This window comes from Octopus sinensis, linkage group LG29 (genome assembly GCF_006345805.1).
Source record: "Octopus sinensis linkage group LG29, ASM634580v1, whole genome shotgun sequence".
In the NCBI taxonomy this organism is placed as follows: Eukaryota; Metazoa; Mollusca; class Cephalopoda; order Octopoda; family Octopodidae; genus Octopus; species Octopus sinensis.
The window spans coordinates 5,485,088-5,511,663 of NC_043025.1; the positions used below are offsets into that span (position 1 = coordinate 5,485,088).

General features: G+C 42.2%; 1 protein-coding gene across 1 annotated transcript in view; it reads left to right on the top strand.

Moving 5' to 3' along the window:
- Positions 1-21,346, top strand: part of LOC115225999 (nucleoporin 88-like) — a 48,212-nt gene extending 26,866 nt beyond the window's left edge. The window contains exons 4-6 of the mRNA XM_029796972.2: positions 17,249-17,465; positions 19,477-19,648; positions 21,321-21,346. Coding sequence (XP_029652832.2) covers positions 17,249-17,465; positions 19,477-19,648; positions 21,321-21,346 — 415 coding nt within the window. The remainder of the gene's footprint in view (positions 1-17,248; positions 17,466-19,476; positions 19,649-21,320) is intronic.
- The last annotated feature ends 5,230 nt before the right edge of the window (positions 21,347-26,576 follow it).

Consider the following 26,576-nt stretch of genomic DNA (forward strand, 5'->3'; position numbering starts at 1 on the left):
TGGCTTAAAAATGCTCTTAGCAAAGGAAGAGGGGGGATGGCAGACAACGTAAAAGAGGGAGAGAGAGAAGGGAAATAGTGGAACCCCGCGAAAATGGGCCGCCATTGAAAAAACCCCTGTATGGAGAAATAATATGCAATACAAGGCGAAGCTGAAAATAGTAATAATAATATAATAATAATAATAATAATAATAATAATAAGCAAATTTTCGACCGAGGATCAAAGGGACAATACTAATACTAATAATAATAGTAATAATAATAATAATAAACAGATAAATTTATAAATGAGGATAATATCGATATTTAAATATCGATATTATCAAGTGGCCACCATGGGAAAAAATACCGATATATATATATATATATATATCTGTGTATGTATATATATATATATATATATATCTGTGTATGTATATATATATATATATATATATATATATATATATATTGTGTGTACACATACATATATATTTGGGTGTTGCTTACGTGGCACCAACTTGGGTGCTTTCTACATGGGGATAGTGCAAGTGTTCCTTACACAGTGCTTCACATGTAGCAGTGGCACGAATGCTCTTTGTGCCAACATGGGTGCTCTCTACATGTTGCTAGCATGGGTGCTGTCTACATGGTGCTAGCATGGGTGCTGTCTACATGGTGCTGTAGGCCATCTTTTATACCAAGACTAAACAATGTACATGATAACACTTCCAATGCAAAAGCACAACAACAACACCAACAACAAACCGATTAGAGATTAGCTTACCTATAAGCTAATCTCGGTTTGTTGTTGGTGTTGTTGTTGTTGCTTTTGCATGGCCCCCATACTTGCAGGGTTGCCAAGTAGCTTGCGGCACAAGAACAGGCCTCTGCTCCCTCAGCCAGCTGAGATGTTCTTGTCCTGCAAGCTACTTGACAAGCCCCCATGGGTACTTGGGGTTGTGTAAAAAGCACCCGTGCTGGTGCCACATGAAAGAGCAGCCACGCCTGTGCCACATGCAAAGCACCCGTGGTAGTACCATGTAGACAGCACCCATGCTAGCACCATGTAGACAGCACCCATGCTGGTGCCACATAAACAACACCCAAATATATATATGTATATACATAGATATATATATATGTATGTATGTTTTTATATACACACAAATATGGGTTTGTCTGTGTGTGGTATATATATATATATATATATCTATATATATATATATATATATATATATATACACACACACACAAACATACACAGATATATATATATAAAGTTAATCCAACATGTAATATACACACACTATTTATACATACACATACATATATGTATATAAAGAATATATTTATATGTATATTTTCACATATACACACACACAGATATATATATATATATATAACCCATGCTAGCACGGAAAGCGGACGCTAAATGATGATGATGATGATATATATTATATATATTATATATATAATATATATATATATATATATATATATATATATAATATATAATATATATATATATTACCACACATATCTATATATATCTTACAGATATATGAATATGAATACACATACAACACTGATCAGAGGGTAGATAAAACCAGTAAATTGGAAGTTAATAGTCAACCCAAGGCACACAAACCACCCTCATTAAAATGATTATGATGATGATGCCCACGGTGTGAGGTTTTCTTTTCTTTTCTCTCATTATTTCAGATTCATTGAGCAATGATATAAATTGTTTCCACTTGAATGAACCCTCAAAGTGAATTGTTACTGAAGGTTGTCTGTGCGTCTGGAAATTTCTTTTTATTCAGTCTGCTGTGTTACCTTTTCTATAAGTACCTGCGGTGGTTGGGATTGGTGGTGGTGGGGTTGGGCATGTCGCAGTCGCCACTGCCGTCTCCTGCCCCCCCCCCCAATAAAAAAAAATCACAACCTCCACCGCTGCCCTCTTATTTCATCCTCTCTTTTACCTCCCACTGTGAAGTACATGACTGACAATTTAATATCAATTGTATGACCTAAATAAACCCTCAAGAATAGATGCACATGCTCCATAGAACAATAATAATAATAATAATAATAATAATAATAATAAATGCCCTGATGCAGTACCAGGCAGTAGCTCTCATGGCTTCTGATCTTAACTGATTAGAAGTGTTATCATCTACATTGTTTTGTCTTGGTATAAAAGATGGGCTACAGCAAATATTCTGCTCAATACCACAGATTTGCTAATGCCCTGATGCAGTACCAGGCAGTGGCTCTCATTGCTTCTGATCTTAACTGATGGAAGTGTTATCATGTACATTGTTTTGGTCTTGGTATAAAAGATGGGCTACAGCAAATATTCTGCTCAATACCACAGATTTGCTAATGCCCTGATGCAGTACCAGGCAGTGGCTCTCATCATGGCTCTGATCTTAACTGATTGGAAGTGTTATCATGTACATTGTTTTGTCTTGGTATAAAAGATGGCTACAGCAAATATTCTGCTCAATACCACAGATTTGCTAATGCCCTGATGCAGTACCAGGCAGTGGCTCTCATGGCTTCTGATCTTAACTGATTGGAAGTGTTCTCATGTACATTGTTTTGTCTTGGTATAAAAAAGATGGGCTATAGCAAATATTCTGCTCAATACCACAGATTTGCTAATGCCCTGATGCAGTACCAGGCAGTGGCTCTCATGGCTTCTGATCTTAACTGATTGGAAGTGTTATCATGTACATTGTTTTGTCTTGGTATAAAAGATGGCTATAGCAAATATTCTGCTCAATACCACAGATTTGCTAATGCCCTGATGCAGTACCAGGCAGTGGCTCTCATTGCTTCTAATCTTAACGATTGGAAGTGTTTATCATGTACATTGTTTTGTCTTGGTATAAAAGATGGGCTATACCAAATATTCTGCTCAATACCACAGATTTGCTAATGCCCTGATGCAGTACCAGGCAGGGCTCTCATGGCTTCTGATCTTAACTGATTGGAGTGTTATCATGTACATTGTTTTGTCTTGGTATAAAAGATGGGCTACAGCAAATATTCTGCTCAATACCACAGATTTGCTAATGCCCTGATGCAGTACCAGGCAGTGCCTCTCATTGCTTCTGATCTTAACTGATTGAAGTGTTATCATGTACATTGTTTTGTCTTGGTATAAAAGATGGGCTATAGCAAATATTCTGCTCAATACCACAGATTTGCTAATGCCCTGATGCAGTACCAGGCAGTGGCTCTCATTGCTTCTGATCTTAACTGATTGGAAGTGTTATCATGTACATTGTTTTGTCTTGTTATAAAAGATGGGCTACAGAAAATATTCTGCTCAATACCACAGATTTGCTAATGCCCTGATGCAGTACCAGGCAGTGGATCTCATTGCTTCTGATCTTAACTGATTGGAAGTGTTATCATACATTGTTTTGTCTTGTTATAAAAGATGGGCTACAGAAAATATTCTGCTCAATACCACAGATTTGCTAATGCCCTGATGCAGTACCAGGCAGTGGCTCTCATTGCTTCTGATCTTAACTGATTGGAAGTGTTATCATGTACATTGTTTTGTCTTGGTATAAAAGATGGGCTACAGCAAATATTCTGCTCAATACCACAGATTTGCTAATGCCCTGATGCAGTACCAGGCAGTGGCTCTCATGGCTTCTGATCTTAACTGATTGGAAGTGTTATCATGTACATTGTTTTGTTTTGGTATAAAAGATGGGCTACAGAAAATATTCTGCTCAATACCACAGATTTGCTAATGCCCTGATGCAGTACCAGGCAGTGGCTCTCATGGCTTCTGATCTTAACTGATTGGAAGTGTTATCATGTACATTGTTTTGTCTTGGTATAAAAGATGGGCTACAGCAAATATTCTGCTCAATACCACAGATTTGCTAATGCCCTGATGCAGTACCAGGCAGTGGCTCTCATGGCTTCTGATCTTAACTGATTGGAAGTGTTATCATGTACATTGTTTTGTTTTGGTATAAAAGATGGGCTACAGAAAATATTCTGCTCAATACCACAGATTTGCTAATGCCCTGATGCAGTACCAGGCAGTGGCTCTCATGCTTCTTCTGATCTTAACTGATTGGAAGTGTTATCATGTACATTGTTTTGTCTTGTTATAAAAGATGGGCTACAGAAAATATTCTGCTCAATACCACAGATTTGCTAATGCCCTGATGCAGTACCAGGCAGTGGCTCTCATTGCTTCTGATCTTAACTGATTGGAAGTGTTATCATGTACATTGTTTTGTCTTGGTATAAAAGATGGGCTACAGCAAATATTCTGCTCAATACCACAGATTTGCTAATGCCCTGATGCAGTACCAGGCAGTGGCTCTCATGGCTTCTGATCTTAACTTATTGGAAGTGTTATCATGTACATTGTTTTGTCTTGGTATAAAAGATGGGCTACAGCAAATATTCTGCTCAATACCACAGATTTGCTAATGCCCTGATGCAGTACCAGGCAGTGGCTCTCATGGCTTCTGATCTTAACTTATTGGAAGTGTTATCATGTACATTGTTTTGTCTTGGTATAAAAGATGGGCTACAGCAAATATTCTGCTCAATACCACAGATTTGCTAATGCCCTGATGCAGTACCAGGCAGTGGCTCTCATGGCTTCTGATCTTAACTTATTGGAAGTGTTATCATGTACATTGTTTTGTCTTGGTATAAAAGATGGGCTACAGCAAATATTCTGCTCAATACCACAGATTTGCTAATGCCCTGATGCAGTACCAGGCAGTGGCTCTCATTGCTTCTGATCTTAACTGATTGGAAGTGTTATCATGTACATTGTTTTGTCTTGGTATAAAAGATGGGCTACAGCAAATATTCTGCTCAATACCACAGATTTGCTAATGCCCTGATGCAGTACCAGGCAGTGGCTCTCATGGCTTCTGATCTTAACTGATTGGAAGTGTTATCATGTACATTGTTTTGTCTTGTTATAAAAGATGGGCTACAGCAAATATTCTGCTCAATACCACAGATTTGCTAATGCCCTGATGCAGTACCAGGCAGTGGCTCTCATTGCTTCTGATCTTAACTGATTGGAAGTGTTATCATGTACATTGTTTTGTCTTGTTATAAAAGATGGGCTACAGCAAATATTCTGCTCAATACCACAGATTTGCTAATGCCCTGATGCAGTACCAGGCAGTGGCTCTCATGGCTTCTGATCTTAACTGATTGGAAGTGTTATCATGTACATTGTTTTGTCTTCGTATAAAAGATGGGCTACAGCAAATATTCTGCTCAATACCACAGATTTGCTAATACCCTGATGCAGTACCAGGCAGTGGCTCTCATGGCTTCTGATCTTAACTGATTGGAAGTGTTATCATGTACATTGTTTTGTCTTGGTATAAAAGATGGCCTACAGCAAATATTCTACTCAATACCACAGATTTGCTAATACCCTGATGCAGTACCGGGCAGTGGCTCTCGTGGCTTCTGGTCTTAACTGATTGGAAGTGTTATCATGTACATTGTTTTGTCTTGGTATAAAAGATGGCCTACAGCAAATATTCTGCTCAATACCACAGATTTTCTAATGGCCTGTTGCAGTACCTGGCAGTGGCTCTCGTGGCTTCTGATCTTAACTGATTGGAAGTGTTCTCATTTACATTGTTTTGTCTTGGTATAAAAGATGGCATACAGCAAATATTCTGCTCAATACCACAGATTTGCTAATGCCCTGATGCAGTACCAGGCAGTGGCTCTCATGGCTTCTGATCTTAACTGATTGGAAGTGTTATCATGTACATTGTTTTGTCTTGGTATAAAAGATGGCCTTCAGCAAATATTCTGCTCAATACCACAGATTTGCTAATGCCCTGATGCAGTACCAGGCAGTGGCTCTCATGGCTTCTGATCTTAACTGATTGGAAGTGTTATCATGTACATTGTTTTGTCTTCGTATAAAAGATGGGCTACAGCAAATATTCTGCTCAATACCACAGATTTGCTAATACCCTGATACAGTACCGGGCAGTGGCTCTCATGGCTTCTGATCTTAACTGATTGGAAGTGTTATCATGTACATTGTTTTGTCTTGGTATAAAAGATGGCCTACAGCAAATATTCTGCTCAATACCACAGATTTGCTAATACCCTGATGCAGTACCGGGCAGTGGCTCTCGTGGCTTCTGGTCTTAACTGATTGGAAGTGTTATCATGTACATTGTTTGGTCTTGGTATAAAAGATGCCTACAGCAAATATTCTGCTCAATACCACAGATTTTCTAATGGCCTGTTGCAGTACCTGGCAGTGGCTCTCGTGGCTTCTGATCTTAACTGATTGGAAGTGTTCTCATTTACATTGTTTTGTCTTGGGATAAAAGATGGCATACAGCAAATATTCTGCTCAATACCACAGATTTGCTAATGCCTGATGCAGTACCAGGCAGTGGCTCTCATGGCTTCTGATCTTAACTGATTGGAAGTGTTTCATGTACATTGTTTTGTCTTGGTATAAAAGATGGCCTTCAGCAAATATTCTGCTCAATACCACAGATTTGCTAATGCCCTGATGCAGTACAGGCAGTGCCTCTCATTGCTTCTGATCTTAACTGATTGGAATGTTATCATGTACAGTTTTGTCTTGGTTAAAAGATGGGTTACAGCAAATATTTTGCTCATACCACAGATTTGCTAATGCCCTGATGCAGTACCAGGCAGTGGCTCTCATGGCTTCTGATCTTAACTGATTGGAAGTGTTATCATGTACATTGTTTTGTCTTGGTATAAAAGATGGGCTACAGCAAATATTCTGCTCAATACCACAGATTTGCTAATGCCCTCATGCAGTACCAGGCAGTGGCTCTCATGGCTTCTGATCTTAACTTATTGGAAGTGTTATCATGTACATTGTTTTGTCTTGGTATAAAAGATGGGCTACAGCAAATATTCTGCTCAATACCACAGATTTGCTAATGCCCTGATGCAGTACCAGGCAGTGGCTCTCATGGCTTCTGATCTTAACTGATTGGAAGTGTTATCATGTACATTGTTTTGTCTTGGTATAAAAGATGGGCTATAGCAAATATTCTGCTCAATACCACAGATTTGCTAATGCCCTGATGCAGTACCAGCAGTGGCTCTCATTGCTTCTGATCTTAACTGATTGGAAGTGTTATCATGTACATTGTTTTGTCTTGTTATAAAAGATGGGCTACAGAAAATATTCTGCTCAATACCACAGATTTGCTAATGCCCTGATGCAGTACCAGGCAGTGGATCTCATTGCTTCTGATCTAACTGATTGGAAGTGTTATCATACATTGTTTTGTCTTGTTATAAAAGATGGGCTACAGAAAATATTCTGCTCAATACCACAGATTTGCTAATGCCCTGATGCAGTACCAGGCAGTGGCTCTCATTGCTTCTGATCTTAACTGATTGGAAGTGTTATCATGTACATTTTTTGTCTTGGTATAAAAGATGGGCTACAGCAAATATTCTGCTCAATACCACAGATTTGCTAATGCCCTGATGCAGTACCAGGCAGTGGTCTCATGGCTTCTGATCTTAACTGATTGGAAGTGTTATCATGTACATTGTTTTGTCTTGTTATAAAAGATGGGCTACAGAAAATATTCTGCTCAATACCACAGATTTGCTAATGCCCTGATTCAGTACCAGGCAGTGGCTCTCATTGCTTCTGATCTTAACTGATTGGAAGTGTTTCATGTACATTGTTTTGTCTTGTATAAAAGATGGGCTACAGCAAATATTCTGCTCAATACCACAGATTTGCTAATGCCCTGATGCAGTACCAGGCAGTGGCTCTCATGGCTTCTGATCTTAACTGATTGGTAGTGTTATCATGTACATTGTTTTGTTTTGGTATAAAAGATGGCTACAGAAAATATTCTGCTCAATACCACAGATTTGCTAATGCCCTGATGCAGTACCAGGCAGTGGCTCTCATGGCTTCTGATCTTAACTGATTGGAAGTGTTATCATGTACATTGTTTTGTCTTGTTATAAAAGATGGCTACAGAAAATATTCTGCTCAATACCACAGATTTGCTAATGCCCTGATGCAGTACCAGGCAGTGGCTCTCATTGCTTCTGATCTTAACTGATTGGAAGTGTTATCATGTACATTGTTTTGTCTTGGTATAAAAGATGGCTACAGCAAATATTCTGCTCAATACCACAGATTTGCTAATGCCCTGATGCAGTACCAGGCAGTGGCTCTCATGGCTTCTGATCTTAACTTATTGGAAGTGTTATCATGTACAATTGTTTTGTCTTGGTATAAAAGATGGGCTACAGCAAATATTCTGCTCAATACCACAGATTTGCTAATGCCCTGATGCAGTACAGGCAGTGGCTCTCATGGCTTCTGATCTTAACTTATTGGAAGTGTTATCATGTACATTGTTTTGTCTTGGTATAAAAGATGGGCTACAGCAAATATTCTGCCTCAATACCACAGATTTGCTAATGCCCTGATGCAGTACCAGGCATTGGCTCTCATGGCTTCTGATCTTAACTTATTGGAAGTGTTATCATGTACATTGTTTTGTCTTGGTATAAAAGATGGGCTACAGCAAATATTCTGCTCAATACCACAGATTTGCTAATGCCCTGATGCAGTACCAGGCAGTGGCTCTCATTGCTTCTGATCTTAACTGATTGGAAGTGTTATCATGTACATTGTTTTGTCTTGGTATAAGATGGGCTACAGCAAATATTCTGCTCAATACCACAGATTTGCTAATGCCCTGATGCAGTACCAGGCAGTGGCTCTCATGGCTTCTGATCTTAACTGATTGGAAGTGTTATCAGTACATTGTTTTGTCTTGTTATAAAAGATGGGCTACAGCAAATTTCTGCTCAATACCACAGATTTGCTAATGCCTGATGCAGTACCAGGCAGTGGCTCTCATTGCTTCTGATCTTAACTGATTGGAAGTGTTATCATGTACATTGTTTTGTCTTGTTATAAAAGATGGGCTACAGCAAATATTCTGCTCATACCACAGATTTGCTAATGCCCTGATGCAGTACCAGGCAGTGGCCTCTCATGGCTTCTGATCTTAACTGATTGGAAGTGTTATCATGTACATTGTTTTGTCTTCGTATAAAAGATGGGCCCAGCCTATTCTGCTCAATACCACAGATTTGCTAATACCCTGATGCAGTACCAGGCAGTGGCTCTCATGGCTTCTGATCTTAACTGATTGGAATGTTATCATGTACATTTTTTGTCTGGTATAAAAGATGGCCTACAGCAATATTCTACTCAATACCACAGATTTGCTAATACCCTGATGCAGTACCGGGCCAGTGGCTCTCGTGGCTTCTGGTCTTAACTGATTGGAAGTGTTATCATGTACATTGTTTGGTCTTGGTATAAAAGATGGCCTACAAGCACATATTCTGCTCAATACCACAGATTTTCTAATGGCCTGTTGCAGTACCTGGCAGTGGCTCTCGTGGCTTCTGATCTTAACTGATTGGAAGTGTTCTCATTTACATTGTTTTGTCTTGGTATAAAAGATGGCATACAGCAAATATTCTGCTCAATACCACAGATTTGCTAATGCCCTGATGCAGTACCAGGCATGGCTCTCATGGCTTCTGATCTTAACTGATTGGAAGTGTTATCATGTACATTGTTTTGTCTTGGTATAAAAGATGGCCTTCAGCAATATTCTGCTCAATACCACAGATTTGCTAATGCCCTGATGCAGTACCAGGCAGTGGCTCTCATGGCTTCTGATCTTAACTGATTGGAAGTGTTATCATGTACATGTGTTTGTCTTCGTATAAAAGATGGGCTACAGCAAATATTCTGCTCAATACCACAGATTTGCTAATCCCCTGATACAGTAACCGGGCAGTGGCTCTCATGGCTTCTGATCTTAACTGATTGGAAGTGTTATCATGTACATTGTTTTGTCTTGGTATAAAAGATGGCCTACAGCAAATATTCTGCTCAATACCACCATTTGCTAATACCCTGATGCAGTACCGGGCAGTGCTCTCGTGGCTTCTGGTCTTAACTGATTGGAAGTGTTATCATGTACATTGTTTTGTCTTGGTATAAAAGATGGCCTACAGCAAATATTCTGCTCAATACCACAGATTTTCTAATGGCCTGTTGCAGTACCTGGCAGTGGCTCTCGTGGCTTCTGAATCTTAACTGATTGGAAGTGTTCTCATTTACATTGTTTTGTCTTGGTATAAAAGATGGCATACAGCAAATATTCTGCTCAATACCACAGATTTGCTAATGCCCTGATGCAGTACCAGGCAGTGGCTCTCATGGCTTCTGATCTTAACTGATTGGAAGTGTTATCATGTAATTGTTTTTGTCTTGGTATAAAAGATGGCCTTCAGCAAATATTCTGCTCAATACCACAGATTTGCTAATGCCCTGATGCAGTACCGGGCAGTGGCTCTCATGGCTTCTGATCTTAACTGATTGGAAGTGTTATCATGTACTTGTTTGGTCTTGGTATAAAAGATGGGCTACAGCAAATATTCTGCTCAATACCACAAGATTTGCTATGCCCTGATGCAGTTCCAGGCAGTGGCTCTCGTGGCTTCTGATCTTAACTGATTGGAAGTGTGTTATCATGTACATTGTTTTGTCTTGGTATAAATGATGGCCTACAGCAAATATTCTGCTCATACCACAGATTTGCTAATACCCTGATGCAGTACCAGGCAAGTGCTCTCATGGCTTCTGATCTTAACTGATTGGAAGTGTTATCATGTACATTGTTTTGTCTTGGTATAAAAGATGGGCTACAGCAAATATTCTGCTCAATACCACAGATTTGCTAATGCCCGATGCAGTACCAGGCAGTGGCTCTCATGGCTTCTGATCTTAACTGATTGGAAGTGTTATCATGTACATTGTTTTGTCTTGTTATAAAAGATGGGCTACAGCAAATATTCTGCTCAATACCACAGATTTGCTAATGCCCTGATGCAGTACCAGGCAGTGGCTCTCATTGCTTCTGATCTTAACTGATTGGAAGTGTTATCATGTACATTGTTTTGTCTTGTTATAAAAGATGGGCTACAGAAAATATTCTGCTCAATACCACAGATTTGCTAATGCCCTGATGCAGTACCAGGCAGTGGCTCTCATGGCTTCTGATCTTAACTGATTGGAAGTGTTATCATGTACATTGTTTTGTCTTCGTATAAAAGATGGGCTACAGCAAATATTCTGCTCAATACCACAGATTTGCTAATGCCCTGATGCAGTACCAGGCAGTGGCTCTCATGGCTTCTGATCTTAACTGATTGGAAGTGTTATCATGTACATTGTTTTGTCTTGGTATAAAAGATGGCCTACAGCAAATATTCTGCTCAATACCACAGATTTGCTAATACCCTGATGCAGTACCGGGCAGTGGCTCTCGTGGTTCTGGTCTTAACTGATTGGAAGTGTTATCATGTACATTGTTTTGTCTTGGTATAAAAGATGGCCTACAGCAAATTCTGCTCAATACCACAGATTTTCTAATGGCCTGTTGCAGTACCTGGCAGTGGCTCTCGTGGCTTCTGATCTTAACTGATTGGAAGTGTTCTCATTACATTGTTTTGTCTTGGTATAAAAGATGGCATACAGCAAATATTCTGCTCAATACCACAGATTTGCTAATGCCCTGATGCAGTACCAGGCAGTGGCTCTCATGGCTTCTGATCTTAACTGATTGGAAGTGTTATCATGTACATTGTTTTGTCTTGGTATAAAAGATGGCCTTCAGCAAATATTCTGCTCAATACCACAGATTTGCTAATGCCCTGATGCGTACCAGGCAGTGGCTCTCATGGCTTCTGATCTTAACTGATTGGAAGTTGTTATCATGTACATTTTGGTCTTGGTATAAAAGATGGGCTACAGCAAATATTCTGCTCAATACCACAGATTTGCTAATGCCCTGATGCAGTTCCAGGCAGTGGCTCTCGTGGCTTCTGATCTTAACTGATTGGAAGTGTTATCATGTACATTGTTTTGTCTTGGTATAAAAGATGGCCTACAGCAAATATTCTGCTCAATACCACAGATTTGCTAATACCCTGATGCAGTACCGGGCAGTGGCTCTCGTGGCTTCTGGTCTTAACTGATTGGAAGTGTTATCATGTACATTGTTTTGTCTTGGTATAAAAGATGGCCTACAGCAAATATTCTGCTCAATACCACAGATTTTCTAATGGCCTGTTGCAGTACATGGCAGTGGCTCTCGTGGCTTCTGATCTTAACTGATTGGAGTGTTCTCATTTACATTGTTTTGTCTTGGTATAAAAGATGGCATACAGCAAATATCTGCTCAATACCACAGATTTGCTAATGCCCTGATGCAGTACCAGGCAGTGGCTCTCATGGCTTCTGATCTTAACTGATTGGAAGTGTTATCATGTACATTGTTTTGTCTTGGTATAAAAGATGGCCTTCAGCAAATATTCTGCTCAATACCACAGATTTGCTAATGCCCTGATGCAGTACCAGGCAGTGGCTCTCATGGCTTCTGATCTTAACTGATTGGAAGTGTTATCATGTACATTGTTTTGTCTTGGTATAAAAGATGGGCTACAGCAAATATTCTGCTCAATACCACAGATTTGCTAATGCCCTGATGCAGTTCCAGGCAGTGGCTCTCGTGGCTTCTGATCTTAACTGATTGGAAGTGTTATCATGTACATTGTTTTGTCTTGGTATAAATGATGGCCTACAGCAAATATTCTGCTCAATACCACAGATTTGCTAATACCCTGATGCAGTACCAGGCAGTGGCTCTCATGGCTTCTGATCTTAACTGATTGGAAGTGTTATCATGTACATTGTTTTGTCTTGGTATAAAAGATGGCCTACAGCAAATATTCTGCTCAATACCACAGATTTGCTAATTCCCCTGATGCAGTACCAGGCAGTGGCTCTCATGGCTTCTGATCTTAACTGATTGGAAGTGTTATCATGTACATTGTTTGGTCTTGGTATAAAAGATGGGCTACAGCAAATATTCTGCTCAATACCACAGATTTGCTAATGCCCTGATGCAGTTCCAGGCAGTGGCTCTCGTGGCTTCTGATCTTAACTGATTGGAAGTGTTCTCATGTACATTGTTTTGTCTTGGTATAAAAGATGGCCTACAGCAAATATTCTGCTCAATACCACAGATTTGCTAATACCCTGATGCAGTACCAGGCAGTGGCTCTCATGGCTTCTGATCTTAACTGATTGGAAGTGTTATCATGTACATTGTTTTGTCTTGGTATAAAAGATGGGCTACAGCAAATATTCTGCTCAATACCACAGATTTGCTAATGCCCTGATGCAGTACCAGGCAGTGGCTCTCATGGCTTCTGATCTTAACTGATTGGAAGTGTTATCATGTGCATTGTTTTGTCTTGGTATAAAAGATGGCCTAGAGCAAATATTCTGCTCAATACCACAGATTTGCTAATGCCCTGATGCAGTACCAGGCAGTGGCTCTCATGGCTTCTGATCTTAACTGATTGGAAGTGTTATCATGTACATTGTTTGGTCTTGGTATAAAAGATGGGCTACAGCAAATATTCTGCTCAATACCACAGATTTGCTAATGCCCTGATGCAGTTCCAGGCAGTGGCTCTCGTGGCTTCTGATCTTAACTGATTGGAAGTGTTATCATGTACATTGTTTTGTCTTGGTATAAAAGATGGCCTACAGCAAATATTCTGCTCAATACCACAGATTTGCTAATACCCTGATGCAGTACCAGGCAGTGCTCTCATGGCTTCTGATCTAAACTGATGGAAGTGTTATCATGTACATTGTTTTGTCTTGGTATAAAAGATGCCTACAGCAAATATTCTGCTCAATACCACAGATTTGCTAATTCCCCTGATGCAGTACCAGGCAGTGGCTCTCATGGCTTCTGATCTTAACTGATTGGAAGTGTTATCATGTACATTGTTTGGTCTTGGTATGAAAGATGGGCTACAGCAAATATTCTGCTCAATACCACCACAGATTTGCTAATGCCCTGATGCAGTACCAGCAGTGGCTCTCATGGCTTCTGATCTTAACTGATTGGAAGTGTTATCATGTGCATTGTTTTGTCTTGGTATAAAAGATGGGCTAGAGCAAATATTCTGCTCAATACCACAGATTTGCTAATGCCCTGATGCAGTACCAGGCAGTGGCTCTCGTGGCTTCTGATCTTAACTGATTGGAAGTGTTCTCATGTACATTGTTTGGTCTGGTATAAAAGATGGCTACAGCAAATATTCTGCTCAATACCACAGATTTGCTAATGCCCTGATGCAGTACCAGGCAGTGGCTCTCATGGCTTCTGATCTTAACTGATTGGAAGTGTTATCATGTACATTGTTTGGTCTTGGTATAAAAGATGGGCTACAGCAAATATTCTTCTCAATACCACAGATTTGCTAATACCCTGATGCAGTACCAGGCAGTGGCTCTCGTGGCTTCTGATCTTAACTGATTGGAAGTGTTATCATGTACATTGTTTTGTCTTGGTATAAAAGATGGCCTACAGCAAATATTCTGCTCAATACCACAGATTTGCTAATACCCTGCTGCAGTACCAGGCAGTGGCTCTCGTGGCTTCTGATCTTAACTGATTGGAAGTGTTCTCATGTACATTGTTTTGTCTTGGTATAAAAGATGGCCTACAGCAAATATTCTGCTCAATACCACAGATTTGCTAATGCCCTGATGCAGTACCAGGCAGTGGCTCTCATGGCTTCTGATCTTAACTGATTGGAAGTGTTATCATGTACATTGTTTGGTCTTGGTATAAAAGATGGGCTACAGCAAATATTCTTCTCAATACCACAGATTTGCTTGTCAGTTGTTTGATCGTAACCAGTTGAGCATGTCCCTTAGCGGCTGATGATATGTGCATCTCTGATCAGGAGCAGGAGTAGTGGAGGAGCATCATAGCCATGTGTTGAGAGGGATTCTTTGGGGTTAGAATAATTCACCTCTGGAAACATGGGTGGTTCGTTCAACATCCTTAAACAACCCTTATTCAGGGACCTTTTGAGCAGGATGGGTTACTCGACCAGAAGAAAATTCTAACTGGGCCCCACATGCAAGGTCATGCATTGTTTATCTTGATATGAGATCACCATGCCATGCACATATGGTTGTGATGCATGTGCCTAGTGTACCCTTATCAGAAGGGTAGTCATGATGGGTATATTGGGCTTCGTATATTTTACCCCAGTGTCACTTTGATGGCATGCACTGCTCTCTCAGTCAATAATAATAATAATAATAATGGTTTCAAATTTTGTCTCAAGGGCAGCCTTTTTGGGGGAGGAGACTAGTCAATTACATCAACCCCAGTACTCAACTGGTACTTTATCGACCCTGAAAGCATGAAAGATAGCTTCCTCTCTGCCCATTTCAGGGTGAGATTGGCTACCCTGCTTATCACCTACCCCAGTTCTTGTCTACCTGGAGGTCTGGACCAAACCAGACCCCAAGCAATTTAACCAGTGCTTTCCGTCCAGCACTACAACGCTGTTGGTTGGCATGGGCCTGCTTCTCCGAGTGCCAAGCTGCAGACCCACCGACTTCTCCTGGTTGATCTTTGCTCCTGTCACAACTTCATACTTCCTTAGAACAGTGCCAACCACCTCAATTACTGAGCTGTCCGATATTATTACAGTGACATCATCCGTATAAGCTGACATAGTGGAGGTGCAATGGCCCAGTGGTTAGGGCAGCGGACTCGCGGTCGTAGGATCGCGGTTTCGATTCCCAGACCGGGCGTTGTGAGTGTTTATTGAACAAAAACACCTAAAGCTCCACGAGGCTCCGGCAGGGGATGGTGTTGATCCCTGCTGTACTCTTTCACCACAACTTTCTCTCACTCTTACTTCCTGTTTCTGTTGTACCTGTATTTCAAAGGGCCAGCCTTGTCACTCTTTGTGTCACGCTGAATATCCCCAAGAACTACATTAAGGGTACACGTGTCTGTGTAGTGCTCAGCCACTTACACGTTAATTTCACGAGCAGGCTGTTCCGTTGATCGTAACCGATGGAATGCTTCCTAAATAAGCTGACATGAAACTACCGCATCCCAGATCATACACGATGCTCCTCGAAATATCCAGCTTCCGTAGCAATTGCTTGAAAGCCAGTACATACAGAAGAAGTGATAGTGGACATCCTTGACAGACTGAACAAGCGATGCTAAACAATTCCGATAGATGGCTATTTACTTAATGGCTTGAAATTTTGGCACCAGGCCAGCAAGTTTGGAGCAGAGGTTAAGTTTGATTTCATTGACCCCAGCACTTAACTGGTACTCATTTTATTGACCCCTGAAAGAATGAGAGGCAAAATCGACCTCAGCAAAATTTGCACTATAATGATGGTGGTGGTGGTGGTGGTGGTTGTTTGAAATGTTAGTTACTTAATTTTTTGGCTCAAAAAGCAAAAACCAAGGCCATGTAGGGGGACATGGAGTTATGTAGAGGGTGGTGTTCATGCAAAGAGTTCAGGCCATTTCTGGTCAAGAGAGACTTTGAACCGAGTGGTCGTTGGCATCTTCACCGTCTCGTCCGGCAGCTTATTCCACGGATCCGCAACCCGGACGGAGAAAGCCCCTCTCCTTCGATTGAGATGAAATCGTCACAGATAGAGCTTTTCGGAGTGACCCCACAGCCGACGTTCTGGAGCAGGAGTGAAGAACAGCTCTTTCTAGAGGTTACACTTTCCGCTTATGATGTATGTAATGTGTGTATGTATGTTAAGTTAAGTTAATTTTTTGGCTCAAAAAGCAAAAAGCAAGGCCATGTAGGGAGACATGGAGTTATGTAGAGGGTGGTGTTCATGTAAAGAGTTCAGGCCACTTGTGGTCAAGTGAGACTTTGAACCGAGCGGTCGTCGGCATCTTCACTATCCCGTCCGGCAGCTTATTCCACGGATCCGCAACCCAGACGGAGAAAGCCCCTCTCCTTCGCTTAAGATGAAATCATCGCAGATAGAGCTTTTCGGAGTGACCCTGCAGCCGACGCTCTGGAGCAGGAGTGAAGAACAGCTCTTTCGAGAGGTTACACTTTCCGCTTATGATGTTGTGAGCAAGAATGAGATCACCACAGCGGCGGCGTTTTTCTAGAGAATAAAGGTCGAGCGTCTTCAGCCTTTCTTCATAAGACAAATTCTTCATAAATGGTAGGATCTAATCACAAAACCCCTTCATCACTCTTTCTCATTTTTTCTCTCTCTCTCTGTCTTTCTTGTAGGACATCCAAGTTTTCATTCTTGACAGGCCCCTTGTTGGTTCATCCACCGGCTGAGGATAATTATGGCACCGATGCTTGTTCTATCCTTTGTCTACAGACCACCCCTCCTGTTGTTGTCATAGCTACCAATGAAGGCAAGTTACATCACTGCATTGTCCTTAATGAGAAGAGCGGAAAATCTACCATTCCGGACACAGCCAACTCCGATGATTCCAGTGTAGGTATTCTTATCATTCTGCCTCACATGTTTATCCTTTATCTATCTATCTGTCTATCTATCTATTTGTCTATCTATCTGTCTGTCTGTCTATCTATTTGTCTATCTGTCTGTCTGTCTATCTATCTGTCTATCTATCTATTTCTATCTGTCTGTCTGTCTGTCTGTCTATCTATTTAGCTATCTGTCTGTCTGTCTATCTATCTATCTATCTATTTAGCTATCTGTCTGTCTGTCTATCTATCTATTTAGCTATCTGTCTGTCTGTCTGGCTATCTATCTATATCTATCTATCTCTATCTATCTACCCCTGTCCCCCTTTCTCTCTCTCGCTCATCATCATCATCTTTACTTGTGCCGGTTACATGTAAGAGACACCTGCGCTGGTGACACATAAAAGGCACCCACTACACTCTCGGAGTGGTTGGTGTTAGGGAGGGCATCCAGCCATAGAAAACCATGCCTAATCAGACTGGAACTTGGTGCAGCTCTCCAGCTTACCCCTTCCAGGCAAATCATCTAACCCATGCCAGCATGGAAAGCGGATGCTAAATGATGATGATGATGATGGTTCATGCTGATACAATTTGAGACCTGGTGATTCTGAGGACTGCATCAGCCTTTGCCCTGGTTTCTACAGCTGCACGCTGTTCCTAACACCAGTCCCTTTACAAAATATACTGGGGTGCCTTTTACATAGCACCAGCACCAGAGAGGTCACCGTGCAACCAGCAAAACTAAAGGTTCCTGTCGATTGAGTTAAACTACCGTAAATCCTCAAGTATAATCCGCACTTTTTTCCCATAATTTAAAGGTCAAAATCCCTAGTGCGTACTATATATGAGGTTAAAAATGAAAAATATTTTCTAAGCAATGTCCGAGTCTCTATTTGCTGTCCGGCAATGTTTATTCAGACGCATTTTGTGATGTCGGGCGCGAAAATACCTTAAGCTAAGCCTGAAAGCAATGAAGTCATAAAAGAATCATCCATAACTTGCAGTAAGCAACATTTATTAAAATAAAAGTATTCAAAACACAGAATAACATGTAACCAAAACAATTTGCAAACATATTTACATTCCCATATAACAGTTAAGAACACCACTATTATTGTATTACACATGCACGGAAGTGTTTGTTCGACTAGGTGCCACTGGCTTAATTATGCATGACTCAAATTAGAGAAGGGATGCATATTATACACATGGTTTAGGTTTTTCAGAGGTTCAGCCCCATAAAAATCCCCTGCGTATTATACTGTCGTCCCTGCTGTGAGTCCAACATCTGTAGATTGTTTCTCACCACTTTGTCCCACATTTTCCTAGGTCTACCCTTTCCACAGGTTCCCTCCACAATTAAAGACCATCACCTCTTGATGCAGCTGATAGTATAATACAGATTTACTACATTTTCCCATTTATAATTCTTTTTATAATTCTATAAACACCTTCCACGCTGCAATTGTTTTTGTTCCAGCACACGATCCCAGATCAGGTCACTTGCTATGCAAGTACATCTCCGTAATTCTTTTTTTCTTTTATATATGACTAGCAGTATCGCTCGGGTTTGTAAGGTAAATAACTATATAAGCATTTTTAGAGAGTTATAGCCAAAAAATAGCAAAAATATGGGAAAAAAATTATGGTAAATTTTTTTTTAATCGTTGACTCATCGTAGACATTTTTAGAGAGTTACTTCCCTTATATAATAGCGAAAAAAATGCTTTAAAATGGAATAAAATGATGGTAAATTTTTTTTTAAATCGTAGACTCATCGTAGACGCGCGCTAATACCCAGAAGGGCTCAATATGAATCACGACTATAAGATACCCGGTTTTGGTTAAACTGCACTGCAAAATGTGGGAGTAGTTAGGAATCTAAATCGGAGGAGACAGACACTCACACAACTTCACTTTTATATATAAAGATATATTTATATTTATATTATATTTTATCTAGTTTCAGCTCACGAGCTGTGGCCATGCTATATACTTTACTCTTATTTTTGCAGTCCTTGCTTGACCTCCCAGAATGCAACAGTACTCTCTCCACGGACTTCAATGATCAGAGTTGCCTCTATGTCTACGAAAGCGTAGAACTGGAGTTGTCCCTTCAGGGCCAGTCCCTAAGGAGAAATATTCCTATTGAAGACGTCTTCACTTGCCCCATTCATCTTGTGAAAGGTAAGAGGCTCTACCCTTGTTTATCTTTTGTCTTTCGCTTGTTTCAGTCATTAGACTTGACTGTGGTGGCCATGCTAGGACACCACCTTGAAGAATTTTTCGTGTAATAATTCGACCCCGGGATCTCTATATAATTTTTTTAGCCTGGTACTTATTCCATCAGTCACTTGTGAGTTACAGAGATGAGATGTAAACAAACCATCACTGGTTGTCAAGCAATGGTGGAGGACAAACAGACACAAAGACACACACATATTTTATATATATATTTATATATATATATTTATATTATATTGAGGGTACTACTATTCGTAGATACCGCACGCTAAGAGGGACCAATGCGGTCAAAACTACTAAAATAAACAAAATTTTACCGAATGCAAAACTTCAAAGCAAGTCACTTAAAAAAAGAATTTAGTTACATATCACCTGTGATTTCGCACTGATTTCTTATAAAGATTTTATCCTCAATTGTAAATATATATATATATATATATATATATACACGACAGACTTCTTTCAGTTTCTTATTTCTTTATTGCCCACAAGGGGCTAAACACAGAGGGGACAAACAAGGACAGATAAAGGGATTAAGTTGATTACATCGACCCCAGTGCGTAACTGGTACTTAATTTATCGACCTCGAAAGGATGAAAGGCAAAGTCAACTGCAGCAGAATTTGAACTCAGAACGTAACGGCAGACGAAATACTGCTAAGCATTTCGCCCACCATGCTGTTTCTACCAGCTCACCGCCTTCAGTTTCTGTCTACCAAATCCACTCACAAGGCATTGGTCGGCCCGAGGCTATAATAGAAGACACTTGCCCAAGGTGCCAAGCAGTGGGACTGAACCCAGAACCATGTGGTTGGTAAGCAAGCTACTTACCACACAGCCACTCCTACGCTTATATATATATATATATATATATCCTAACTATATGGTTTCGGGTTCAGTCCCATTGCGTGGCACTTTGGGTAGGTGTCTTCTGCTATAGCCCCGAGCCGACCGAGCTTTGTGATTGAATTCGGTAGGTGGAGTTACTGCCGTGTGTGTATAGCTGCTCAGTGCCTCTCCGAAAGAGAGAGAGGGATATTTATACACGCACATATATACGATGGGCTTCTTTCAGTTTCCGTCTACCAAATCCACTCACAAGGCTTTGGTCTGCCCGAGGCTACAGCAGAAGATACTTGCCCAAGATGCCATGCAGTGGGACTGAACCCGGAACCATGTGGTTGGTAAACAAGCTACTTACCACACAGCCACTCCAGCACCTATATATATATATATATACATATATACGATGGGCTTCTTTCAGTTTCCGTCTACCAAATCCACTCACAAGGCTTTGGTCTGCCCGAGGCTACAGTAGAAGACATTTGCCCAAGGTGCCACGCAGTGGGACTGAACCCGGAACCATGTGGTTGGTAAACGAGCTACTTACCACACAGCCACTCCTGCACCTATATGTTGTTAATTTGTTCGACTAAATCCCTTAATGATAGTGCTCCTGGATGGCCACGCTCCAATGACTGAAACACATAAACGATAAAACGTCGAAGCGGAGAGAGCGAGAGAGAGAGATCAATACATTTGTATTCCATTGTTAGTTTGAGAGATGTGATCAGTTATTGATTAAATATCAGTGCAGTTTTGTATTTCATTGTCAGAGCCGAGAGAATTGATCAGCTATTGATAACTATCAATATATTGTATTTCATAGTGAGTTATTGATCAAAAAAACTGGCAGAGGATCTGGGGGGTGAGGACAGGAGAAATCAATAGAACAGGATCTTGCTAAATAGTTCCTGCATTGATTGGAAAAGTATCATCATCATCATCATCATTATTGTCGTCATCATCATCATCGTCATTGCCACCATCATCATCATCATCATCATCATCATCACTGCCATCAAGAACAACAGCAGGTGCAGCATCAATACCATCATCATCATCGTCGTTTCCATCCTCTTCCTCATCACCGTCAATATCATCATCATCATCATCATCATCACCATCCGTCCCACCGCCATCATCACCACGGCTACCGTCACCATCATCACCGCCCCCACCACCACCACCACCATCTGATTGAGAAATCAATACAATAGGATCTTATTAAATATTTTTCTGAAATGATTGGAAAATCCTCATCATCATCATCCTCCTCCTCCTCCTCATCATCATCATCATCCTCATCATCATCGTCATCATCGTTATCACCACCACCACCAGCTGCAACAGTTGTGTGTGGAGGGGAATGAAAGGAGCTGCTGCCATGTGTTGTTGCTTTTGTTGTTGTTGTTGCTTTTGTTGTTGTTGTTGTTGTTATAACTGCAGTAATGGCTGGAGGGGGAGGGGCTGTTTTTGCTGCGTCACTGCAGCATGTCGGTTATTAAGACTTCTTGTTGATGTTGGAGTGGTGGCGGCGGCGGCGACAGTGGCGGTGGTAGCGTCGACAGTGGCGGTAGTGGTGGTGGTGGTGACGACAGTGGTAGTGGTGGTGGTGGTGACGACAGTGGTAGTGGTGGTGGTGGAGGTGGCGTCGACAGTGGCGGTGGTAGTGGTGACGGTGGTGGTCGTCGTCGTAGGAATTAAGGGCTCATGGCTTAGTGTTTCCGGGTATTCAGTCGGTGCTCGTAAAGTTGTGAGTTCAATTCCCACTGGAGCGCTGTATCCTTGAGCAAGGCACTCGTGTTTCACATTGCTCCAGTCCACTCAGCTGGTTAGAAATGAGCCGTACCCGTAATTCAGAGGGGTCCAGCCTTGATGCATTTCTGTGCCGTGCTGAATCTCCCCGAGAACTACATTAAGAGTACGCGTGTCTGTGGAGTACTCAGCCACTTGCAAGTTAATTTCACAAGCAGGTAGTCCCATTGAGGCGGTGAGCTGGCAGAAACATTAGCACACCATATGAAATGCTTAGCGGTATTTTGTCTGACGTTAGGTTCTGAGTTCAAATTCCGCCAAGGTCGACTTTGCCTTTCATCCTTTCGGGGTCGATTAAATAAGTACCAGTTACGCACTGGGGTCAATATAATCGACTTAATCCGTTTGTCTGTCCTTGTTTGTCCTCTCTATGTTTAGCCCCTTGTGGGTAGTAAAAAAATAGGTATTTCGTCTGCCGCTACGTTCTGAGTTCAAATTCCGCCGAGGTCGAATTTGCCTTTCATCCTTTCGGGGTCGATTAAATAAGTACCAGTTACGCACTGGGGTCGATTTAATTGACTTAATCCGTTTGTCCCTCTATGTTTAGCACCTTGTGGGTAATAAAGAAATAGGTAGTTCCATTGATCGGATCAACTGGAACTCTCGATACAACTGAGTGGACTGGAGCAATGTGAAATAAAGCTTCTTGGTCAAGCACACAAGGTGTCACCGAGAATCGAACTCATGGCCTTGCGATTGTGAGCCAAATGCCCTTAACAACTAGGCCGTTCATTTCCACTCCTGTTACAGTGCATCATTGTTACCGAGCATGCTTCAGTCTGGCCTACTTCCCCGAGAGGTGTCACAGTCGACTTGGTGAGCATACTTTGGGTAGGTGTCTTCCGCTATAGCCCCGAGCCTAACTACCATGTAGTTAGGATATATATATATATATATATATAGGCATAGGAGTGGCTGTGTGCTTACCAACCACATGGTTCTGGGTTCAGTCCCACTGCTTGGCACCTTGGGCAAGTGTCTTCTGCTATAGCCTCGGGCCGACCAATGCCTTGTGAGTGTTGTTACAGTGCATCATTGTTACCGAGCATGCTTCAGTCTGGCCTACTTCCCCGAGAGGTGTCACAATCGACTTGGTGAGCATAGAGGCGCTTGCAGTTGGAACTGTGGTCTCTGATCATTTGCTTCTAATTCGAGAATTTTATTCATGGAGAAAAAAACACAAAAACACAAAAGGTCGTCTGTGTATGTAGGTGTGTTTGTGTATAAGCATGTTTTTGTGTGTGTGTGTGTTGTGTTCAAACACCGGAAATGAGAAAAGCAGTCGAGGGAATGAAAAATGTAGTTATAGACAAGCTTAGTGGAGCTTACCCATCTCGAACACACACACACACACACACACACACACACATCAAGTAGGTGAACCTAGCAGACTGTTGCCTGTCTGTGTATCCAGGTGTACAATGGGATCTCATTATTATTATTATTATTCATCGTTTAGTGTCTGTTTTCCATGCTAGCATGGGTTGGACGGTTCAACTGGGGTCTGGGAAGCCACAAGGCTGCACCAGGCCCCAGTCTCATCTGGCAATGTTTCTATAGCTGGATGCCCTTCCTAATGCCAACCAGTCGGGTTGGCGAAAGCGATGTGGTGGACAACGAAAAAACCTGGCTGATGACAGTCAAGGCCGATCTGGAACCCAACCTACGAAGCAATTGCCCCAGCTCCCCTTCAGGGTTGGCGAAAGCGATGTGGTGGACAACGAAAAAGCTGGCTGATGACAGTCAAGGCTGATCTGGAACCCAACCTACGAAGCAATTGCCCCAGCTCCCCTTCAGGTTGGCGAAAGCGATGTGGTGGACAATGAAAAACCTGGCTGATGACAGTCAATGCTGATCTGGAACCCAACCTACGAAAGCAATTGCCCCGGCTCCCCTTCAGGGTTGGCGAAAGCGATGTGGTGGACAACGAAAAACCTGGCTGATGACAGTCAAGGCTGATCTGGAACCCAACCTACGAAGCAATTGCCCCAGCTCCGCTTCAGGGTTGGCGAAAGCGATGTGGTGGACAACGAAAAAGCTGGCTGATGACAGTCAAGGCTGATCTGGAACCCAACCTACGAAGCAATTGCCCCAGCTCCCCTTCAGGGTTGGCGAAAGCGATGTGGTGGACAACGAAAAAGCTGGCTGATGACAGTCAAGGCTGATCTGGAACCCAACCTACGAAGCAATTGCCCCATCTCCCCTTCAGGGTTGGCGAAAGCGATATGGTGGACAATGAAAAACCTGGCTGATCTGGAACCCAACCTACGAAGCAATTGCCCCAGCTCCCCTTCAGGGTTGGCGAAAGCGATGTGGTGGACAACGAAAAACCTGGCTGATGACAGTCAAGGCTGATCTGGAACCCAACCTACAAAGCAATTGCCCCAGCTCCCCTTCAGGGTTGGTGAAAGCGATGTGGTGGACAACGAAAAACCTGGCTGATCTGGAACCCAACCTACGAAGCAATTGCCCCGGTTCCCCTTCAGGGTTGGCGAAAGCGATGTGGTGGACAACGAAAAACCTGGCTGATGACAGTCAAGGCTGATCTGGAACCCAACCTACGAAGCAATTGCCCCAGCTCCCCTTCAGGGTTGGCGAAAGCGATGTGGTGGACAACGAAAAACCTGGCTGATGACAGTCAAGGCTGATCTGGAACCCAACCTAGGCCCCCATATCTACGGCGTTCGCTGCTGGAATAAGGAGTGGTTGGAGATCACGCGGTCGTTTGCCTCAAATCGCCAGGCCTGGTCGGCGTTTGTGAGAGATGCAGCATTGAGGATGAATGAAGCCAGCTCAACCCACCCTGGGTGAATGCTGTAAGAAGAATAAACTCAATACATCTCAACTGAAAATAGTTCCAGACATGACATTCCTCACCAAAAGACAGATTGATATATAAAATCGCTTTCTGCAATTAACGGTAATGAAATTTCGAGTGGATGTATGTGACTTGGGATTGAACCTGGACTCGTGTGGTTGAGAAGCAAGCTTGCTTCTTAACCTCACGGCCACGCCTGGCTAAGTGACACTTAGCCGATCTTGACCCGTTCCTGTGATGCCAAGAGGACCAAGAAAGCAGCAGTAACAAGGAGCTGCAAAGTATATAGTCATGATGGAGGGGATGGTGTGGCGATGGTGGTGGTGGTGACGGTGGTGACGGTGGTGGTGGTGACGGTGGTGGTGGATGGGTATACAGGTGTGATGATGATGATGATGGTGGTGGTGGTCATGGTGATCATAACCACAAAGCTGTGAAAGAGGAAGAAGCAAATGGGGTGGTGGTGGTGGTGGTGGTGGTGGATGGGTATACAAGTGTGATGATGATGATGATGATGGTGGTGGTGGTCATGGTGATCATAACCACGAAGCTGTGAAAGAGGAAGAAGCAAGTGGGGTGGTGAGAGGAAAATGATGATGGTGACCCAGGGACCTACATAACTAACCCAAGGTAATTATCTCTCAACTGTTGCTAAATATAGATCATGTGACTCGCTGCCGCTGCCACCCCGCCCCCACCCCGTCGCCGATACTCCCCTCCCTCTCTACTCCCCCCATCCGCCCACCCCGCCCCGCCCCCTTTCTCTCTCTCTCATTCCCTCCGCCAAAGAACACACTACACTGTTTCTCAGTGGTTGCTTCCTTCACACACCACCCCACCACCACCGCCGCCGCCACCACCGACTGCCCTACTACCCCACTCCAAGTGGCGGCGGCGGTGGTGTCACACTTGTTTCTTAAAAGATGTCTTCCTTTGTTTTTGCTCCTTCAGCGCATCCAGATCCTTCCTCCTGATAACCCCCCAACCCCTCTCCCTCCCGCCCCCTCTCTCTCTCTCACTCTCTCTCTCTCTCTGTCTTTTACTTTCTCTCCTTATCTATCTTTCTATTTCCCAACATTTCTCTCTCCTCTTTCTATCTCTCTATTTCTTCTCTCTCCTCTCTATTTCTCTCTCTCTCTCTCTCCCTCTGGCTTTTTCTCTGTTTCCCAACATTTTTCTCTCTTTCTTACTATCACTCTCTCTCTCTCCTCCTCTATATCTGTTTCTTTTCCTCTCTCTCTCTCTCTCTCTCTCTCTCTTTTTACCTCCCACCATTCATTCACTCCTTCAGTATCTCTCTCATTACTTCTCTTCATCTCTTACTCTCTTTCTCTTCAACTTACCTCTCTCCCTCTCACTACCATTTATTCTCTCACTATCTCTCTATCTATCTATC